General features: G+C 26.1%; 4 protein-coding genes across 5 annotated transcripts; 3 read left to right on the top strand and 1 right to left on the bottom strand.

Moving 5' to 3' along the window:
* Positions 1–363: 363 nt before the first annotated feature.
* On the top strand, positions 364–1,275 carry OCT59_023619 (uncharacterized protein; the record flags this gene model as incomplete). The annotated part of the gene is made up of 1 exon (XM_066134845.1): positions 364–1,275. One exon carries the CDS (start codon positions 364–366, stop codon positions 1,273–1,275), a length of 912 nt encoding a protein of 303 aa, XP_065990929.1.
* A 2,374-nt stretch (positions 1,276–3,649) lies between these two features.
* OCT59_023618 (uncharacterized protein) lies at positions 3,650–4,605 on the top strand (the record flags this gene model as incomplete). Of its 2 annotated transcripts, XM_066134844.1 has the most annotated exons (8): positions 3,650–3,694; positions 3,776–3,811; positions 3,890–3,925; positions 4,001–4,023; positions 4,200–4,284; positions 4,355–4,399; positions 4,484–4,490; positions 4,571–4,605. In XM_066134844.1, 8 exons carry the CDS (start codon positions 3,650–3,652, stop codon positions 4,603–4,605), a joined length of 312 nt encoding a protein of 103 aa, XP_065990928.1. The 2 variants fall into 2 exon arrangements, with proteins under 2 accessions (XP_065990928.1, XP_065990927.1); XM_066134843.1 differs by lacking the exons at positions 4,200–4,284; positions 4,355–4,399; positions 4,484–4,490; positions 4,571–4,605 and adding an exon at positions 4,139–4,198 and having other exon boundaries at positions 3,890–3,935.
* Positions 4,606–5,760: 1,155 nt separating this feature from the next.
* On the bottom strand, positions 5,761–6,741 carry OCT59_023617 (uncharacterized protein; the record flags this gene model as incomplete). The annotated part of the gene is made up of 1 exon (XM_066134842.1): positions 5,761–6,741. The coding sequence occupies one exon, from the start codon at positions 6,739–6,741 to the stop codon at positions 5,761–5,763; it is 981 nt and encodes a 326-aa protein (XP_065990926.1).
* Positions 6,742–10,582: 3,841 nt separating this feature from the next.
* OCT59_023616 (uncharacterized protein) lies at positions 10,583–11,466 on the top strand (the record flags this gene model as incomplete). The annotated part of the gene is made up of 1 exon (XM_025318464.2): positions 10,583–11,466. Exon 1 carries the CDS (start codon positions 10,858–10,860, stop codon positions 11,464–11,466), a length of 609 nt encoding a protein of 202 aa, XP_025176050.2. The 5' UTR covers positions 10,583–10,857.
* Positions 11,467–16,533: the final 5,067 nt, after the last annotated feature.

The following is a 16,533-nucleotide window of genomic DNA, read 5'->3' as shown; positions in this document are numbered from 1 at the left end:
ATCGGGTATCAGTAAAAAATTACTAATGATCGACGATAAATTTGCACCGAAATCATATATATGAATTTTTTTGCCGTTGACAAGATAATTGATGTTACACGAAAGGTTGTCGATACAATGAAGCTAAGGTAGCTCAAAAATCGTTGTGGAAACACAAGAACTGATCAGCACTGCAGTGTTAAATATGTTGTAGAACAAAAAAAAAAAAAAATTTAAAATTACGTGATTTTCTTTCTCCTTATTTCATAAAATTTTTTGCAATAAAATAACTTTATAATGTCCAATAACAAACCAAATTTAGATTCTAATAATAATATAAATTTATTACATGATTTCTTTCAAAATATTAAAAACTTTGACAAAATGGATATAAAAGAAATAGAACCTACAACTGAAAATATTAATGAATACGTGTTTGAAGGAGACTTAAATATTGTAATTAATGAATTGGTTAATCTTATTTTTAAGGAAATAAATGAAGGAAAAAGTAAAGAATCAATGAAGAAACATGTTATTAATTATATTAATTATCAAATGATAACTTTACAACAAATTTATAACTGGCTTTTAAATAATCAAGATACTTCAAATTCTATTTATTTATTTGGATATCTTAATTATCATGGAATTGGAACTAATTCTAATAAACAAAAAGCAATTGAATTATGTCAAAAAGCGGCAGAGTTGGAAAATATAGTAGCTCAAATAGATATTGCAAATATGCATATTTATGGAAAAAATATTGATAATGATTATAATTTGGCTTTTCAATTATCTGAAAAGTTGGCAAAAGAAGAGTACGCAAGTGGAATAAATAACTTAGGTTATTGTTATAACAATGGAATTGGTACTGATCTTAATGAGCAAAAAGCATTTGAATTATATCAAAAAGCAGCAGATTTGGGAAATTCGGCTGGAATTAAAAACTTAGGACAGTGTTATTTTAAAGGAATTGGAACTGCTGTTAATAAACAAAAGGCATTTGAATTATTTCAAAAAGCAGCAGATTTAGAAAATTCAACTGGGATAAGTAACTTAGGATGGTGTTATTATAAAGGAATTGGAACTGATATTGATAAGCAAATGGCCTTTGAATTATATCAGAAGGCAGCAAATTTTGGAAATGATACAGCCCAATATAATATTGCTTATATGTATGAATATGGAATTGGAGTTAAAAAAGATATAGATCAAGCAATATATTGGTACAAAAAATCTGCTGAACAAGAATACCAATATGCGAAAAATAAGTTGAAAGTTCTTTTAGAAAAATAATCATTTACTTTTTTTCTTGGTCATTAGCAATAAACAATCTTTTTTATTATAATTACCTTTAATATAACAATAAATGGGATAATTTATTGGATGGTAGTCATTTTATGGTGGAAAAACAATTCTGTGATAATCATTTATTAAATCTTTATCAAATAAAATCTATGATAATTGATACTATATAAAAGGTTTAGTGATTTACACCTCCTATCATAAACCATTATAAATATGACGTAGCTGCTACATTTCCTATAAAGTATAATATTGATCAAAAATCAACATTAAGAATATAGATAATGCACAAAAATTTATGAACATAATTGAACAGTGGCTATATCATGTTCATTATCGTAATATTTTAGTTTGACAATCATACCCTGTAAAAAATCTGATCCGTGTTTTATCTTTCCATGTTTTTTCCATGAATGTATCATTTTCATGGAATTTATAGCCTTAAATCATGGAAATTTTCATCTCGCTAACACGGATATCCGTGAATGTATCATTTTCACGGAATTTTTACGGAAGACACGGAGAAATAATGGAAATATTCGGATAAAAATTTTTTATAGGGATATGACTCGGTTAAATTCCACGCCTGAGCCGTGAGCCCGTGTGACCAGCGGCTAATAGTAAAGTACAATAAACTTTGCTGCGGATGTACAAAAACTGCAGTGTTAAAAAACATTTAAATAAAAATGTTGTAAAATAAAATATTTCTGTATATTTCTATATATTTCTTATTTCTATTTCGTTAAACTACCTCATAATGTCTAACTATAATTCATTACTTAAACTTTCTCAAATTATACAAACTTTTGATAAAATTAGTATAAAAGAAATAGAACCTACAACAGGAGAAATATTAATAAAAATATTTTTGAAGGAGATTTAAGTATTATTATTGATGAATTAGGTGAACTTATTTTTAAGAAATCAAATGAAGGAGAAGATGAAATCGTAATAAAACGATATGTTTTAAATTATAAGATAATTTCACAAGATATTTTTAATTACCTTCTAAATAACCAAACTAATTCAAAGTCTATTTATTTACTTAGATATTTTAATTATTATGGAATTGAAATCGGCTTTAACACAGAAAAAGGATAGTGAAGACTCTCCCCCCTATAGGTACTAATGACCTCTACCTGAGGGCTTTTCGTAAAGTTTATAATAGATATATATATATATATATATGTATATGAGCACATATATACACATCATTAAAATAAAAAAAATTCAAATTTCGGGGAAAAGCTCTATTTATATAAAATTATGTATCACGTGTATCACGTGATATAATCCGCAGTTTGATCAACTAACTTTTAAACTCTTTTAAAAACTTTTTTCACTCTTTCCTTTTCCTTTGCTTGCCATTTCACTTCCCTTCATGCCTTTCCTTCATCTCTACATCGTTTTCCTTTTCCTTTTCCTTCCCTTATCCCTTACTTTTACATTTCCCTTCCTCTTTTCTGCTTCTCTTGCACTATTTGTTTGAAAAAACGAAGTTAATAAAACGTTTCTAGCGTTTCACTTTTTTTCTTTTTTTTAGGTGGTTTTTTCCAGTCTCCTTAGATGCGAATTTTGGTAAGCTTGTCTTTTTTAATTGTTTTATTTTAACAAACGATTTTTAATAGTTGTTTTTTCTTACTTTTTTTAGATAACTTGGTTCTTTGGCTATTGTGACGAATTTGACGTGTGGGAATACGGTGAGAATTTTATTTCTTAATTATCTATTTTAACAAAACGTTTTCTAACGTTTTGATTTTTTTTTAGGTGGTTCTTTCAGTCTCCTTAAACACGAATTTGGTAACTAAATTATTCAATTTTTGCTTTTATTTCAGCGAACAGTTTCCAACAGGTCATTTACTTTCTTTTATCTAGGCGGTTCTCTTTGGGATTCCGGTGGTAATTTTTTTTTCATTAATTACTTTATATTAACGAACTTTATTAACATTAGTTTTTCTCTTTTGATTCTTTCTGGAAATGGAAGTGACCGTCCATTTTTTTCGTTTTTTTTATTTCTTCCTAGTTCGTATTTGTTATTGACTTTTGATTCTCTTTTTTTGTAGATTTCAGCTTCTTTTTACGTTTTGGTGTTATCTTTCTTTTTTAGGTATTGCCGATTTTCTGGATGTGCAATTTTATTTTCATTTTATCTATTTATCTTCACTACTAAATCAATTAACTTACTTCTTTTAGGTTTCGATATTTCTTTTTTTTATGTTTCAATCATTCAATGTCTCTTTTGCCTTTAGTATACGTTTCCTTAAAGAAATATATAGAAACATAAACACTGTCCAATTTCTCACCAAAATCCCACGCATTTGAAGGGACAAAACCTAAAAAGAGAAAGATTAGTAGTTTAGTACCAATGCTTCAATTTTTTCTTTTATTAGTCGACCAAGTCATTGGATGTGTAAGATTTCGATAGGATGGAAATATTTTTTTGAAGTATTATTTGATGAGACGTCTATTAACGTTTCTTTCTCTTTTTTAGGTGACTTATTTTTTGAACTTTTGGATACAGATTTCGGTAGGCTTTTTTTTTCTCAACTATTTATTTTAATGAAACATCTTCTAACGTTTTATCTTTTTCTTCTTTTTCAATCAGGACGCTAGAAAATCAAAGATTTTCTTATTTTTCTTGGTGAGAAATTGTAAGATGTTTTTTTTTTTGATTTGTTAATTTTAACGAATTTAACATTTCATCTTTTTATTTTAGTCGGAACTAGGATGTGGATTTTGGTAGGAATTCGGAAAATTTTCTTTTTTTTGAACTTAGGAACACAGCAATTTTTTCAATATATTTCTTTTAACGAAACAGTCTTTAACGTTAACGTTTCGTTCTTTTTTTTTTTAGACGAGTTCGGAAAATGTGATTCTGGTTGAAAAAGTAAACCATGAAATTTACGGATTTTAAGGAAACAGAAAAATAAAAATTCGTTCCCTTTTGACGGCAAAATGCAAACCGGGGATTTTTTAAATGATTTTGGAACATTAATTTCGGTGAGAACTTGCATTTTTTTTCATTTTTTTAACGAAATGCTCACTAACATCTCATTTACTTCTTTCTTAGACGGCTAAAGATCGCGCGGAATTTTGGTGGAAACTAACTTTTATGGTTTCTTTTTTTTATTTTTTTTTAAGTTTATTTTGTTTTCCCTTTTTTTTAGACGACTGATACTTCAAATCTTTGTTAGTGCAGGATTTCGGTACGGAAACCAAAGAGGCTTTTTTCTATAACTGATTTAATGAAACGTTTTCTAACAGTTTGTTCTCCTCCTTTTTTTAGATGTTCAAGCATGGATTTTTTGGTTGGAACTTTAACTCGATAATTTTTTGATTTGGTAAGTTTTCGATGGTTCCTTTTAATACTTTCGTTTTAACAGAACTTTACTATGTTTGTTGTTTCTTTCTTTTTTTTTTTTAGGCAGTCAGCTTGGATCTTCGATGTTGAAAATGTTTACTTTTGGAAACATAATGATTTTACCTAATATATTTACCATATATTTACTATAACAGCACCATATGTCATTATAAATTTACTTCAAATTAGCAATATTTACTATATTTACTGTACTTCATAATAATGTTTATTTTCTATATAGTTGCTTTACAACTGTCTATACATCCGTTTATATTGAATCAATTCAACTGCATCGAATATAAAGTAGCCATACGCCTACTATATAAATAGCGGCAATATAGCTACTACATAGCCCCAATTTTACGGATTTCAGTAAAGTATGTATATGCACATATTGTAAAAATATTCAGACATCAAACTAAATAAACCAAAATAATTTAATAAAGTAGTTATAGTTCCAACACCTTGATAAATTCCTTAACTTTGGTTGATAACTTTAATTTTGTGTAATATTTTAGAACCAACAACCAATATAACCAGTTGGATTTTTAATAAATAAATTATTTATTTAAATTATGTTATAATATTACAAAAACAAATAAAAAGTATTTTAAATATATTATTATTTTATGAAATAGTAGTATAATAAAAGAAATTTTAAATTTTTTTTCTGAAAAAAAAAAATTATTTGCTTAAACCTTATAATATAATTATAAGAGGCCATTATAAAAAATTTTTACAATATATTTATTTATGGTTATTTATTTTTAGCTAATAAATCACTGACTTCATATATTTTTCATATGTATTTTGTATTAATAATTTGAGTTTTGCAGTTATAGATTCTTATTAATTCAAATTAGTAAAGAATATTTGAATAGCGAATTACTTTATTTTTACTCTTAATTTATAATATACAGTCTAACCTCGATATACCGATATTCGATATACCGATACTATTAAAAACTTGTTATACCGATAAAATTTTATTTTCCTACTATATGTGAGGACATATAAATATCGGCATAACTTTGATATAACGATATTTTCTAAAAATTTCATATATGTCCCGACATATCGTTATATAAAGGTTTGACTGTAGTAATAAATATAATTTATTTTTTTAAAAGTTGATTTACTTTTATTTGAGCATATTTGTATCCCTGCTCAGCAGATTTTTGGTACCAATATACTGCTTGATCCATATCCTTTTCAACTCCACTTCCAATTTCATACATCTTAGCAAGATTATATTGAGCTGAATTACTTCCCAACTCTGCTGCTTTTTTATATAATTCAAATGCTTTTTGTTTATTAATATCAGTCCCAACTCCTTTTTCATAGCAACATCCTAAACCATTTATTCCACTTAAATTTTCTAAATCTGCTGCTTTCTGAAACAATTCAAATGCTTTTTGATCATCAGACTTAATTACAATTCCACCATAATAACACCAACCTAAGTTGTTTATTCCATTTGAATTTCCTAAATCTGCTGCCTTTTGATATAATTCAAATGCTTTTTTTGTATCATAAACAGTACCAATTCCCCTGAAATAACAATAGCCTAGACTATATATTGCACTTGGAATTTCTTTTTCTGCTAATTTTTTAGATAACTTAAATGCTAAATTATAATTTATCTCATTATCTTTTCCATGAATATATATATGAATAAGATCTAATTGAGCTACATTATTTTCTAACTCTGCTGCTTTTTTATATAATTCAATTGCCTTTTTCCTGTCAGAATTAGTTCCAATTCCATGATAATTAACATATCCAAACAAATAATTAGAATTTGAATTATTTTGGTTGTTTGAAAGCCAACTATGAATTTCTTGTAAAATAATTTTGTGATTATTAAGATAGTTAAAAACATGTTGCTTTATTATTATTGCGTCTTTCCCTTCATTTAATTTCATAAAAATAAGATCAACCAAATCATCAATCATGATACTTAAATCTCCTTCAAAAATATAATCATTTATAATAGGTTCAGTTTCTTTTATATTAATTTTATCAAAATTTTGAATAATTTGAGAAAATTCATATAATAAATTTTTAGTTTTGAAATTAACTTGCTTATTAGACATTTTAGAATAATTTAAACAAGAAAAAAAATAGAGTTTAAATTTTTTTTTTTTTTTTCACAAACGTATTTATATTAGTAATACTGTTTTGTTGATCACTTTCTGTACTGCAGTTAAATACTATATGAAGCCGGTGCAACTATGCCGATCAGTTGTGGTAATAATAACTGTGCATATCTAACAATTGTTCAATTATTGCATAATATAAATAATTAAATATTGTTTAAAAAAAAAATTGTTGTTTTAAATCTTATGTCCGGAGCGAAGCGAAGGGCTATATATGTTTATGAATCTGAAGAAATAGCTTATGATGAATTTTTTTAGGTCAAATTTTTTCTATTTTTAGGATCTAGATTAAACCTTTTGATTTCATGATACTTTTGATTTCATGATAAGTATTTAGGACCCGAGCACTATATAAATAGGTCATAGAAAATTAGCAAAATATTACTATTATCTACACATTTTTTCAGGGCCGGAATTATAATAATGTCAGTCAGTTACTAAAATAAATAATAAATTCTGACCAACATTACCGAAAAATATTTAAAAAAGGTAAGATTTTCATAGCTATTTTGGCCTATTCTGTGTTTACCTATTACAGTGCTCGAGTCCTAAATATTTACTATTAGACTGTGATACGTGATATTTTTTTTTTATTGAAGAAATTTTTTTATATAAAATAAAAAGATATTTTTTGGCTATAAGTAATAATAATCACTATTTTATTTATTGCCTATGATACAATTAAAAAGGTTTGACGCAATACTTCCCCTGCCATGGGTAATTAATTGACTTGTTATTTCCATTATGGTCATTTTTTTAGACTCTTTTGGCTGCTTTCCGAGCTTGATACTTTCGTTTATATGAATTGTAAATACCAATGCTAAATTTAGATGTTAAAGTTAATTTTAATTCCAGAATAACAGAGTTACGTTGTTAAATTTGAAATATTTTACCAATTAATGAAAAAATAACCTTCCTTTTACTTAATATTAGTATAGAGAGAGGTTTTGCAGGGTATTGATTTGAAAGTTGAATATTAATACAAAAATAATCAACGTAACTTTGTCAGAGATGTGTATGAGAATGGATATTTATAAAAAAAAGTAATAAATAATAAGAAGGTTCACTCTAGACATCTAAAAATTCGCGAACTATTCTTTTAATATTATGGCCTATGTAAAAGAGACTCTCTATTAAGTATCTATTATGATTTAAAAAATCTTTGATTAATAGTTTAATTAAGCTACCTGATATAGTTTTGATTTACATAGTTGACCGATCAGTCATTTCATATTTAACACTGGAAAGAAATTTTCATTATTTTTGGCATTTCGACATTGGTCCTCTGATTGGTTGAAATGTCTCTAAAATTGAGAAAAGAAAAACTCTTTGTTAAATAATACATAAATTCTTATCAATACAATTATTAACGTAAGAAAATTCTTAGCTATTTTTTTTTTAATAATATAAAAGGGTCTTACATAATCTGTTTATGTTATTATGAAACTTTATTATTTTTTATATTTCTTGTTACAAAACTTAACATAAATCTTTTAAATATCTTGAATTTTATAGTATCATGCACCGCATTGGAGTATTAGTAGCAAGAGTTAATATGTGCTATGTCTCATTTTATTGGTTCTTTTTTTATGCTGTATCACTTTAATTACCAATAGGGCCTATTCGAATTGATAATATTGGCTGATGAAATTGTGTGACCTGATCAACAACTCGAACTTTCCGAACAACAAAATATGGTATCATTTTGATCGCTTTTTTTTAACGTGTCTGGTGTCTAGTAAAGTTTTAATACGCGCCCTCAAAAAGTTTAATATACATTTATGTATTGCTTATTTGCCATTTTAAAAAAGAAAAATGTTTTATTATACGAAAAATAAGGTGACCAAGGTTAACCGTTTAATAAGCCCGATCAATTTTTATTTTGATCACATGATAGGATTGGTTAATGGATTTTCGATCAAAAAACCCGAACGATCAGAATTGAACAAGCCTAATATATAAAGTTAGTCAGAGTTTTCATGTGTGGATATAATAAATGTAGTGTAACATTTCTAACTAACTGTTATTGCAACCATACTAATAAGAGGACTTTAGTTTCACAATTTGTTGCGTTTCATAATTTTGTTTCTTGAAGAAAATCACGAAATTCGTAGCACAGAAGTTTCGTTCCCATCCAATAAAAAATGTGTATAGGATATTTTATTTGTAATAAAAACACTACATCTTTGATCATAGTAGAAGTAAGGAAAATTATGTTTAAGGTTTTTTTGATAATTTCTTATTAAAAAGAAACTTTTTAATAAAAAAACATAGTGGGAAATTCGTATTGACTTTTGAATGTCAATTATATATGTAAAATATAAAAAAGAATTTAATGGTAGAAATGTAAGAAAAGAAATTTAATATATATATTTTTTCATTGTAAATTTGATTAACTTCACGATTTCTAACGTAAAATAAGCTAATATCTCTTAATTATTTTAATAAAACATTATACCTTTGATTTCAAATCAATAAAAGTTTTTTTCATTTTAACGTAATTATTTTTTTACAGGTAATAGTACAGTTTATTCAGCCTGTCTGTTAATAAATTATTGTAATTATTGTTCTTTTCTTATGTCAATTTTTTTTTAATTTATTTTATCATATAAGTTAAAATACTCGATAAATTAATGTAACAAAATTTGACAAAATTTCTTGCACTTTAGACATCACAACAATAGTCTCCATAACAAAGTAACAAAGGTGAGTTAATCATAATTATTTTAATATTTAAAATATATAAAGCCAAAATAACGTGTAGCTCCTTCCTTTTTTGAATAATGCCAGGCGGAATTATGTAATTCTGGCCCTGAAGAGACGTGTAGAGCTAATAGTAAGCGAGTGCTGATCTCTTTGTTGATTTCCCCTGCGTACCCTTCAAAAATGTCACGAAAATTCACGTGACTGTTTTTTTGTCACATCCGTCACACCCTTCCTTGTTTCCATTTTTCATAAGTATCTGAGGGACTTAGTTTTTTTCGAGTAAGTAAAAACGTATTCGTCACACCCTTATTCGTCACTGTTTATTTTCACGTGTTAGTGCATAACGCCGTAATGCCGGCCGTTTCGTGACATTTTTGAAGGGTACGCAGGGGTAGTCCTCTTTGTTAGACTGCGACCCATCAGAATTTCTGTATCCAGATCATACTCAAATCAAAAAATGTGTTACCCGACTCCAAAACGGGTATTACCTGATTATACCGTTTATACCCATTTATCTTTTTGTTAGATATGACCCGAGTATACCCAGGTATTACCCGGATAAAAACCTGTTTTTTTCTCAATAAATCTATAAATTAAGATAATTATCAAATATATAAAACAAAATAAAGAAATCTAGCATTGCTAAAACTCACCAGTGGTAAACATTTAATTCTAGCCAAAAATTACAATTTTAGCCAGAATTAATAAAATGGGACAAAAGTTATTTTTTGTGGTAACTTTCTCGTTCAAATATTAAAGCTTGTAACCGTACTTATTAGTGACGATCACCAAGTGATTTATAAACATTAATTCTGGCCGGCATTAAAATTCTGGCCTGAGTTAACATCTCAATTCTGGCAAAATTTATGGGCAATTACCCGAGTAATACCTGGGTATATAAATGTCAACATAAAATGGATACAAAATGGGTATTACCCATTTTTACACATTTGCTATTCCATAACCTGGATACTCATAGATAGGTAACGGGTCACAGCTCTACTCTTTGTTACTACTTATATATTACTTTTTTAATGATATAAAAATTTAACTTCACAATATAGAGAAATTTTTATTCAAAATTCTTTATTTTATTATTATTATGTAATAAAGACAATTTTGTATTTCATATTGTATACAAAAGTTAAAAATGTAGGTTTTATCATTTAATTTGTGATCCACAAGTATAAGTCAACTGCAAATGATCTGCAGAAAATGGGAATCTGGCGTGGCGTCAAATAAAAGTAAAAATTTTTTTTTAAAAAAAAACTTCTTCCTCAATTTCTTAAAAACATAATAATTCCACAGTAAAAAATAAAAATTTTTTTTACTCTCATTTTTATTAATATGGAAGATAGTAGAAATATACAATTAGCCAAAAATAAGTTTCCTTATGGAACTGGCGAAGAACATAGATTTTTACATTTTACATATACACATTATTTTCAATATTGTGAAAGTCTTTTTACTTCATTTTTTTCTGGACCTCAAGTAGAAGTTCAAAATAATATTTTAAAAGCAAATTTTGGTCTAACAAATGAAGAAATACTCAGTTGGGAGAATAGAGCTGCTTGCTATAAAATGATACTTCAAAGTTTTTCTTTTTTTTTACATGTTGCTATGTACTCTGCTTCTCAGGGTTTTAACGCAGTATACTCTGGAATAAAGGAGCACAGTGAAGGAAGAAAGCAAATGTTACGTTTAGTGAGAAAGCATGAGGAAAAGTCTAAAAAGGGCAAGAAGGCTAAAAAAAATAAGAAAAAACACCAATCTGAAGATTCTGATTCTGATGTGCTTACAGATGTAAGTACTAGTGGAATAATGAGAAATACTGATAATGATGATGATAAATTGGGTGTTGATCAAGATGTAATTATAAATCGGTCGATTGCAGATGCCTCTAAATCACAATCACATGTTGATCAACCTATTGATATGGAAATCTCAACAGTATAACCTATTTCTGAACTGGATGTAATACCACAGCCGCAGCTTGTAAAACAACCAGTTGACAATTCATCTAATTTGACAAAATCTTCAAATAAAAAAATGAAGTCAAATAAAAATATTATTCAACAAGTTATTACAGGTATTAAACCAGATGATAATGGTATATTACAGATTAGAGATATATTGGTTTATGATGTTCCAGTATCCTTGACACCAGAAGAAATTCTGCAACAGTTAACTCTGTGGGAAAAGACTATCTCGTTACAAATGAAACAACAAAAGAAATACCAGACAGTTCATTTGAAGATAGAATTAACTTCCTTTCATCTAGCCCAGTTCAAAGGTAATGATGGTCCAGTTTGGACTACAGATTTAGGGGATACCAGTTCAGTAGTTTCCAGCAAGGTGGATACTCAAAGAAAGAAAACAATGTAAGAAGTTTCAAGCTACAATTTGAAAAATTCCAGATTCGATGACATTAGCAACCTTATGGAAAGACCATCGCCTACATTCATTACTTACTGCGATTAATGGTTTGAAAAGCTTTAAAATTGTACAGACAGCAAAAGGAGATCGTAAGCTTATTGGTTATTTTGAAAAGTGGGTTGATATGCATACAGCATTAGATAATCAATATGATTGGGAGCAACAGCATTTGGCAATAATGCCAACAAGGATCAAAAAAGAACTTCAGGAAGTTGACAGACTGATAAAAGTCAAAAGAATTCTAAGAATTCTAAAAAGAAACCACAAGAGACAAAATCTGAGAAGCATAAAAAGCAGAAGAAAGATAAGTCCCGTAAAACATCATGATCTAAGGTCTTAGTGGAAATTTTAGATGTTTTATGTAAATTAATTTAGGATATACTAGATTTTTTTAGGTTTTAGAATTGTTTTATTTTTTTTTGTTTTATTTTTTTTTTTGTAGAGAAATATCTTTGAGCTAGTCACTAAAGGATGTACGAATACCAGTAGGATGCTTTATGCATGTGAAAGTATTTGGGCAGGCATGATGGTAGAAAGTTCTTTTGAACACATATTCTTAAGTCACCAAGTTTTTTATTAGTTTTTATTTGATCTTGTATTTAAACTAGATTAGTTCAATTTTGTATATTTTTCTTTTATAATAAATTTTTCCTTTGTAATAAAAAAAAAAATAAAAAAAATAAAATAAAAGTAAAAAATTATGTGAAAAAATTATTGTAAAAATCAAACTATTTGAAACTTTGGGATAAATATTATGTATTAAAATATGTTGGTGTTGAATGGTTCACATAAAGAGCATTATTTAAGGAATGAAAATCACTCCCGGATCACGAATTAAACTTTATTATAACTTTTAACAATCATAATAACTGGCTAAAACTAAAACGGTAAATGCTAAATAAAATAAAGCTATAAATAAAAATTATTTATAATATAAATATAAAAGTTTTAGAGCATTAAAAAAAGTTTAACAGTTAATTGGTGTATAAATGGCTAGAAGTTCAAGATTTCAAGGACATCTTTTAATCTAAGAAAAATACCAACTCGGGTACGACTATCTATGTAAGGATTGACGTTCAATAAAGAAATTATTTGAAAAAAAGAAGGGTAATGAGTAAAATAAAAAGGTAAATTATAAAGGGTAAATATAATTAAATAACAAAAGGGATTGAATGAAATGAAAGGTTTATTTAAAAATAGCTATTTTCGAATTAGTATCAATTATAAAAGAAATAGTGTGATATAAAAGTATAAAAATTTTCAGTCATTTTCTTCACAACTTTTAACTTTTATTAAGCTTCATATCCCGGAATACTTAAATATTTTCTTAGTATTTTCCAAGCGATTCTAAATGACCCCCCCTATAAAAAATTTTTATCCGAATATTTCCATTATTTCTCCGTGTCTTCCGTAAAAATTCCGTGAAAATGATACATTCACGGATATCCGTGTTAGCGAGATGAAAATTTCCATGATTTAAGGCTATAAATTCCATGAAAATGATACATTCACGGAAAAAACATGGAAAGATAAAACACGGATCAGATTTTTTACAGGGCCCGGCTAAATGATTCCACTGTGTCTAACTTCAAAAAGGTTTTTTTAACTTCTTTATTGGTTCTTATATGCTTATTAATTTGGTGTTTAAAATCTTCCTTTAAAAAATAAACTTTCTTTACTCTTAACGAAAAAATGTTACATAATTTACTTAATATTCTTCCATAATAATCCATTTTGTAATTATTATTATTTGAGACATATTTATATTATAACTTATTGATATTTGTATTTTTGTCGGTATTTCTTATCGAAACGCCAATCACAAATTACATTAATAACCACGTATTTTTATTTAGTTAAAATTATTTTCGTTAATTTTATATCTTAAATTTTAATGAATCCTTTTGCTTTTGCATCTTACCAATCATCTAGTTAATTTTTCGTTTATTTGATTATTTTTTGATTAAAATTACCAATCAAAATATTTTACAAAATCACATGATGAATAAATGTTGGCGATCATGATTGATATAAACTAAAATTTCAAAATTATTATGATTTTATATAGAATAATAACATTTAAAAATTAAGTATGAATATTTTAATCCCATACAGTTTACTTAACAATTTTTATAAAACAATTAAAACACGTATTGAAATTCGTAAATATATAATTAATTCATACATAGTATTTATTTGGCTATAGAATATAGATTATATATAAATTTATATTCAAATAGTTTCATATTTATAATTTTATATAAAATATTCACACAATATTATTTGACTATAGATTAGATATAAATTCATATTAGAATAGTCCTACATTACATTAATTATAATTATGTATAATATATAACAAACAAATATTTTATATTCTAATTATATATATAATACCTATTTTATAATTTATATAAATTTCCATATAAATTTGTATGGGTTTTAAAAATATTTATTTATATAATTGCAATAAATTTAAGAAACTATTTCTTTTGATCATAAGATTTTTTTGGCCAAATCAATCAAATAATGTATCAAACATTTGACATTTGGCTAATCTTTAAAGTTGGAAAAAAGCTCTTATTTAATCGACCTTTAAGATTAAAAAAATCTGATTAAATTTAATATTGATCTAGTACCAAATGAATAACTATAATTCGTACTCTTAAGAAAACGTTTACTAACTAGAAATTTAGCTAATATTTAACTTGAACTATTACATATCTTTTATTAAGAAATTAAGTTTATAGTTCTAAACTTGAAAACATTGCAAATAAAAAATCGTGATCTGCAATGTCAATCACTACTCTACGATTGTTGATAAAATTTGGTTTTAAACTTTTATTTAATCTAATTTCGTGTTTTCAAACATTTTTTTCGTATTTTTTTTAAAACTTTTTTCTTAAACTTGATTTATTTAATAATCATTTTGTATAAATCTTCATTTTATATATTTTAATACTTTTTAATACTTTTTTAAACTCGGTAAAAAAAAACGACATTCTTTTTTTTTACTCTTTTTTTTTATAAACTGGTATATTTTTTATTAAAAAAAGCTTATTTTAGATACTATGGACTATGAACGAGTAGAATTCATTTTGTTTAGAATAAGGTAAAGATTGGGTGTGGGAATTAGGGAGTAGAGATTTTAAGAAATATAATAAAAACTTACTAATATTTTTATTTATATAGTTTTTAGAATCCCGGTTGTCATTAATTATTGAATTTTGGAAATTGAAAATAAACTATGGAAGTAAACTATGGAAGGATTAGGAATAAGGGGATTTAAGAAACATTAGCAAGGCTTATTAATGCTCCTTTTTTTTTTCTTATAGGCAGCCTTGGACTTCAGAATGAAAAGGTAGGTTGAGAATTGGGAGTTAAGGAACATTAGTAAGATCTTACTAACGTTCCTTGTCTTTTTTTAGATATATACAGTACCTGCTAGGCGCGAATTTTTGGCCTTGGAGTTTAGAAACCGAAATTGGAAGGTAGTATGAGCTGGAAATTAAAGATCAGAAGAACCAAGGGCATTAAACGAAAACTTTTTTCAACTTTTTTTTATTCGGACTACACGGCTTAGATCAAAATGTGAGATATGATTGGAATTAAATATCAGAAGTATTACGAGGGATTATCAGACGGTTTTTACTAACTTTCTTTTTTTAACTTGTTTAACTTGTTTGTATTTTTTTATTGAAGTATTATTTTTTTTTTATAGATTCGGATGAAATCTAGCTAACTGAATCAGTAATAAGAAAAGTAAATTTTACTGAAAAACTTCCTTTTTTTGTTTTAAAAGGAAACACTACTAAATTTTTTGCCTCCATTTCGTAAATTTTGACAGTTCATATTACAAGAAGATTGAGCACAATATGGTTGAATAGATTCGTTAGGTGATATGTTATCACAATATTTTTCCTAATGTTCGCATTGTTAAACAACCAAAATATCAACCTTACTTATTAAAGTTTAGATGTCCTCCAAATTCTAAATAGATTTATTTGCCTTGCATATCATCAGATAATTAGTTAGTAGAATATATTTTGCAATATTTTAAAATAAAAGCCTATTTATAAATTTACATTATTAAATGCAATATTTATTATAAAATTTTATTTAATTTATAATAAAAAATCTAAATGATTTTATATAAATTTATTTTACATATAAAATTAGATTCATATTAAATTCTTGTTGGGTTTTTAAAATTTATTAAAATAGTTGATTATGCAACTATAATTGTTGAATTCCTTTGTAAATTGATGTAATGTTATGAATTTTTTTATTTAGATATTTATAGTTATTGGATTAGAAGATAGAAAATATTTGTCAGTATGAAGATGAGAATCAATTAGAAAAATGGGAAATTAATAAAAAGTAAATGAAAATAATATTACTTTTTTAATATTAAAATTCTATATTATTATAAAGGAAATATTAAAAATACTATATAAAAAAAAATAACTTACGAAAGAAAGTGGAAAAACTAAGGAAAAAATGAAATGTGCTTTATTAATTGCTAATACAATTTTTTTATGCAGCTGTTAACTTCTCTCTTTTGTTATTAATAAAGATATTATTATT

Source organism: Rhizophagus irregularis, chromosome 4, assembly GCF_026210795.1.
Source record: "Rhizophagus irregularis chromosome 4, complete sequence".
Taxonomy (NCBI): Eukaryota; Fungi; Glomeromycota; class Glomeromycetes; order Glomerales; family Glomeraceae; genus Rhizophagus; species Rhizophagus irregularis.
Note: the sequence above shows the minus strand (reverse complement) of the source record. Positions and strands in the feature narration are given on the sequence as shown.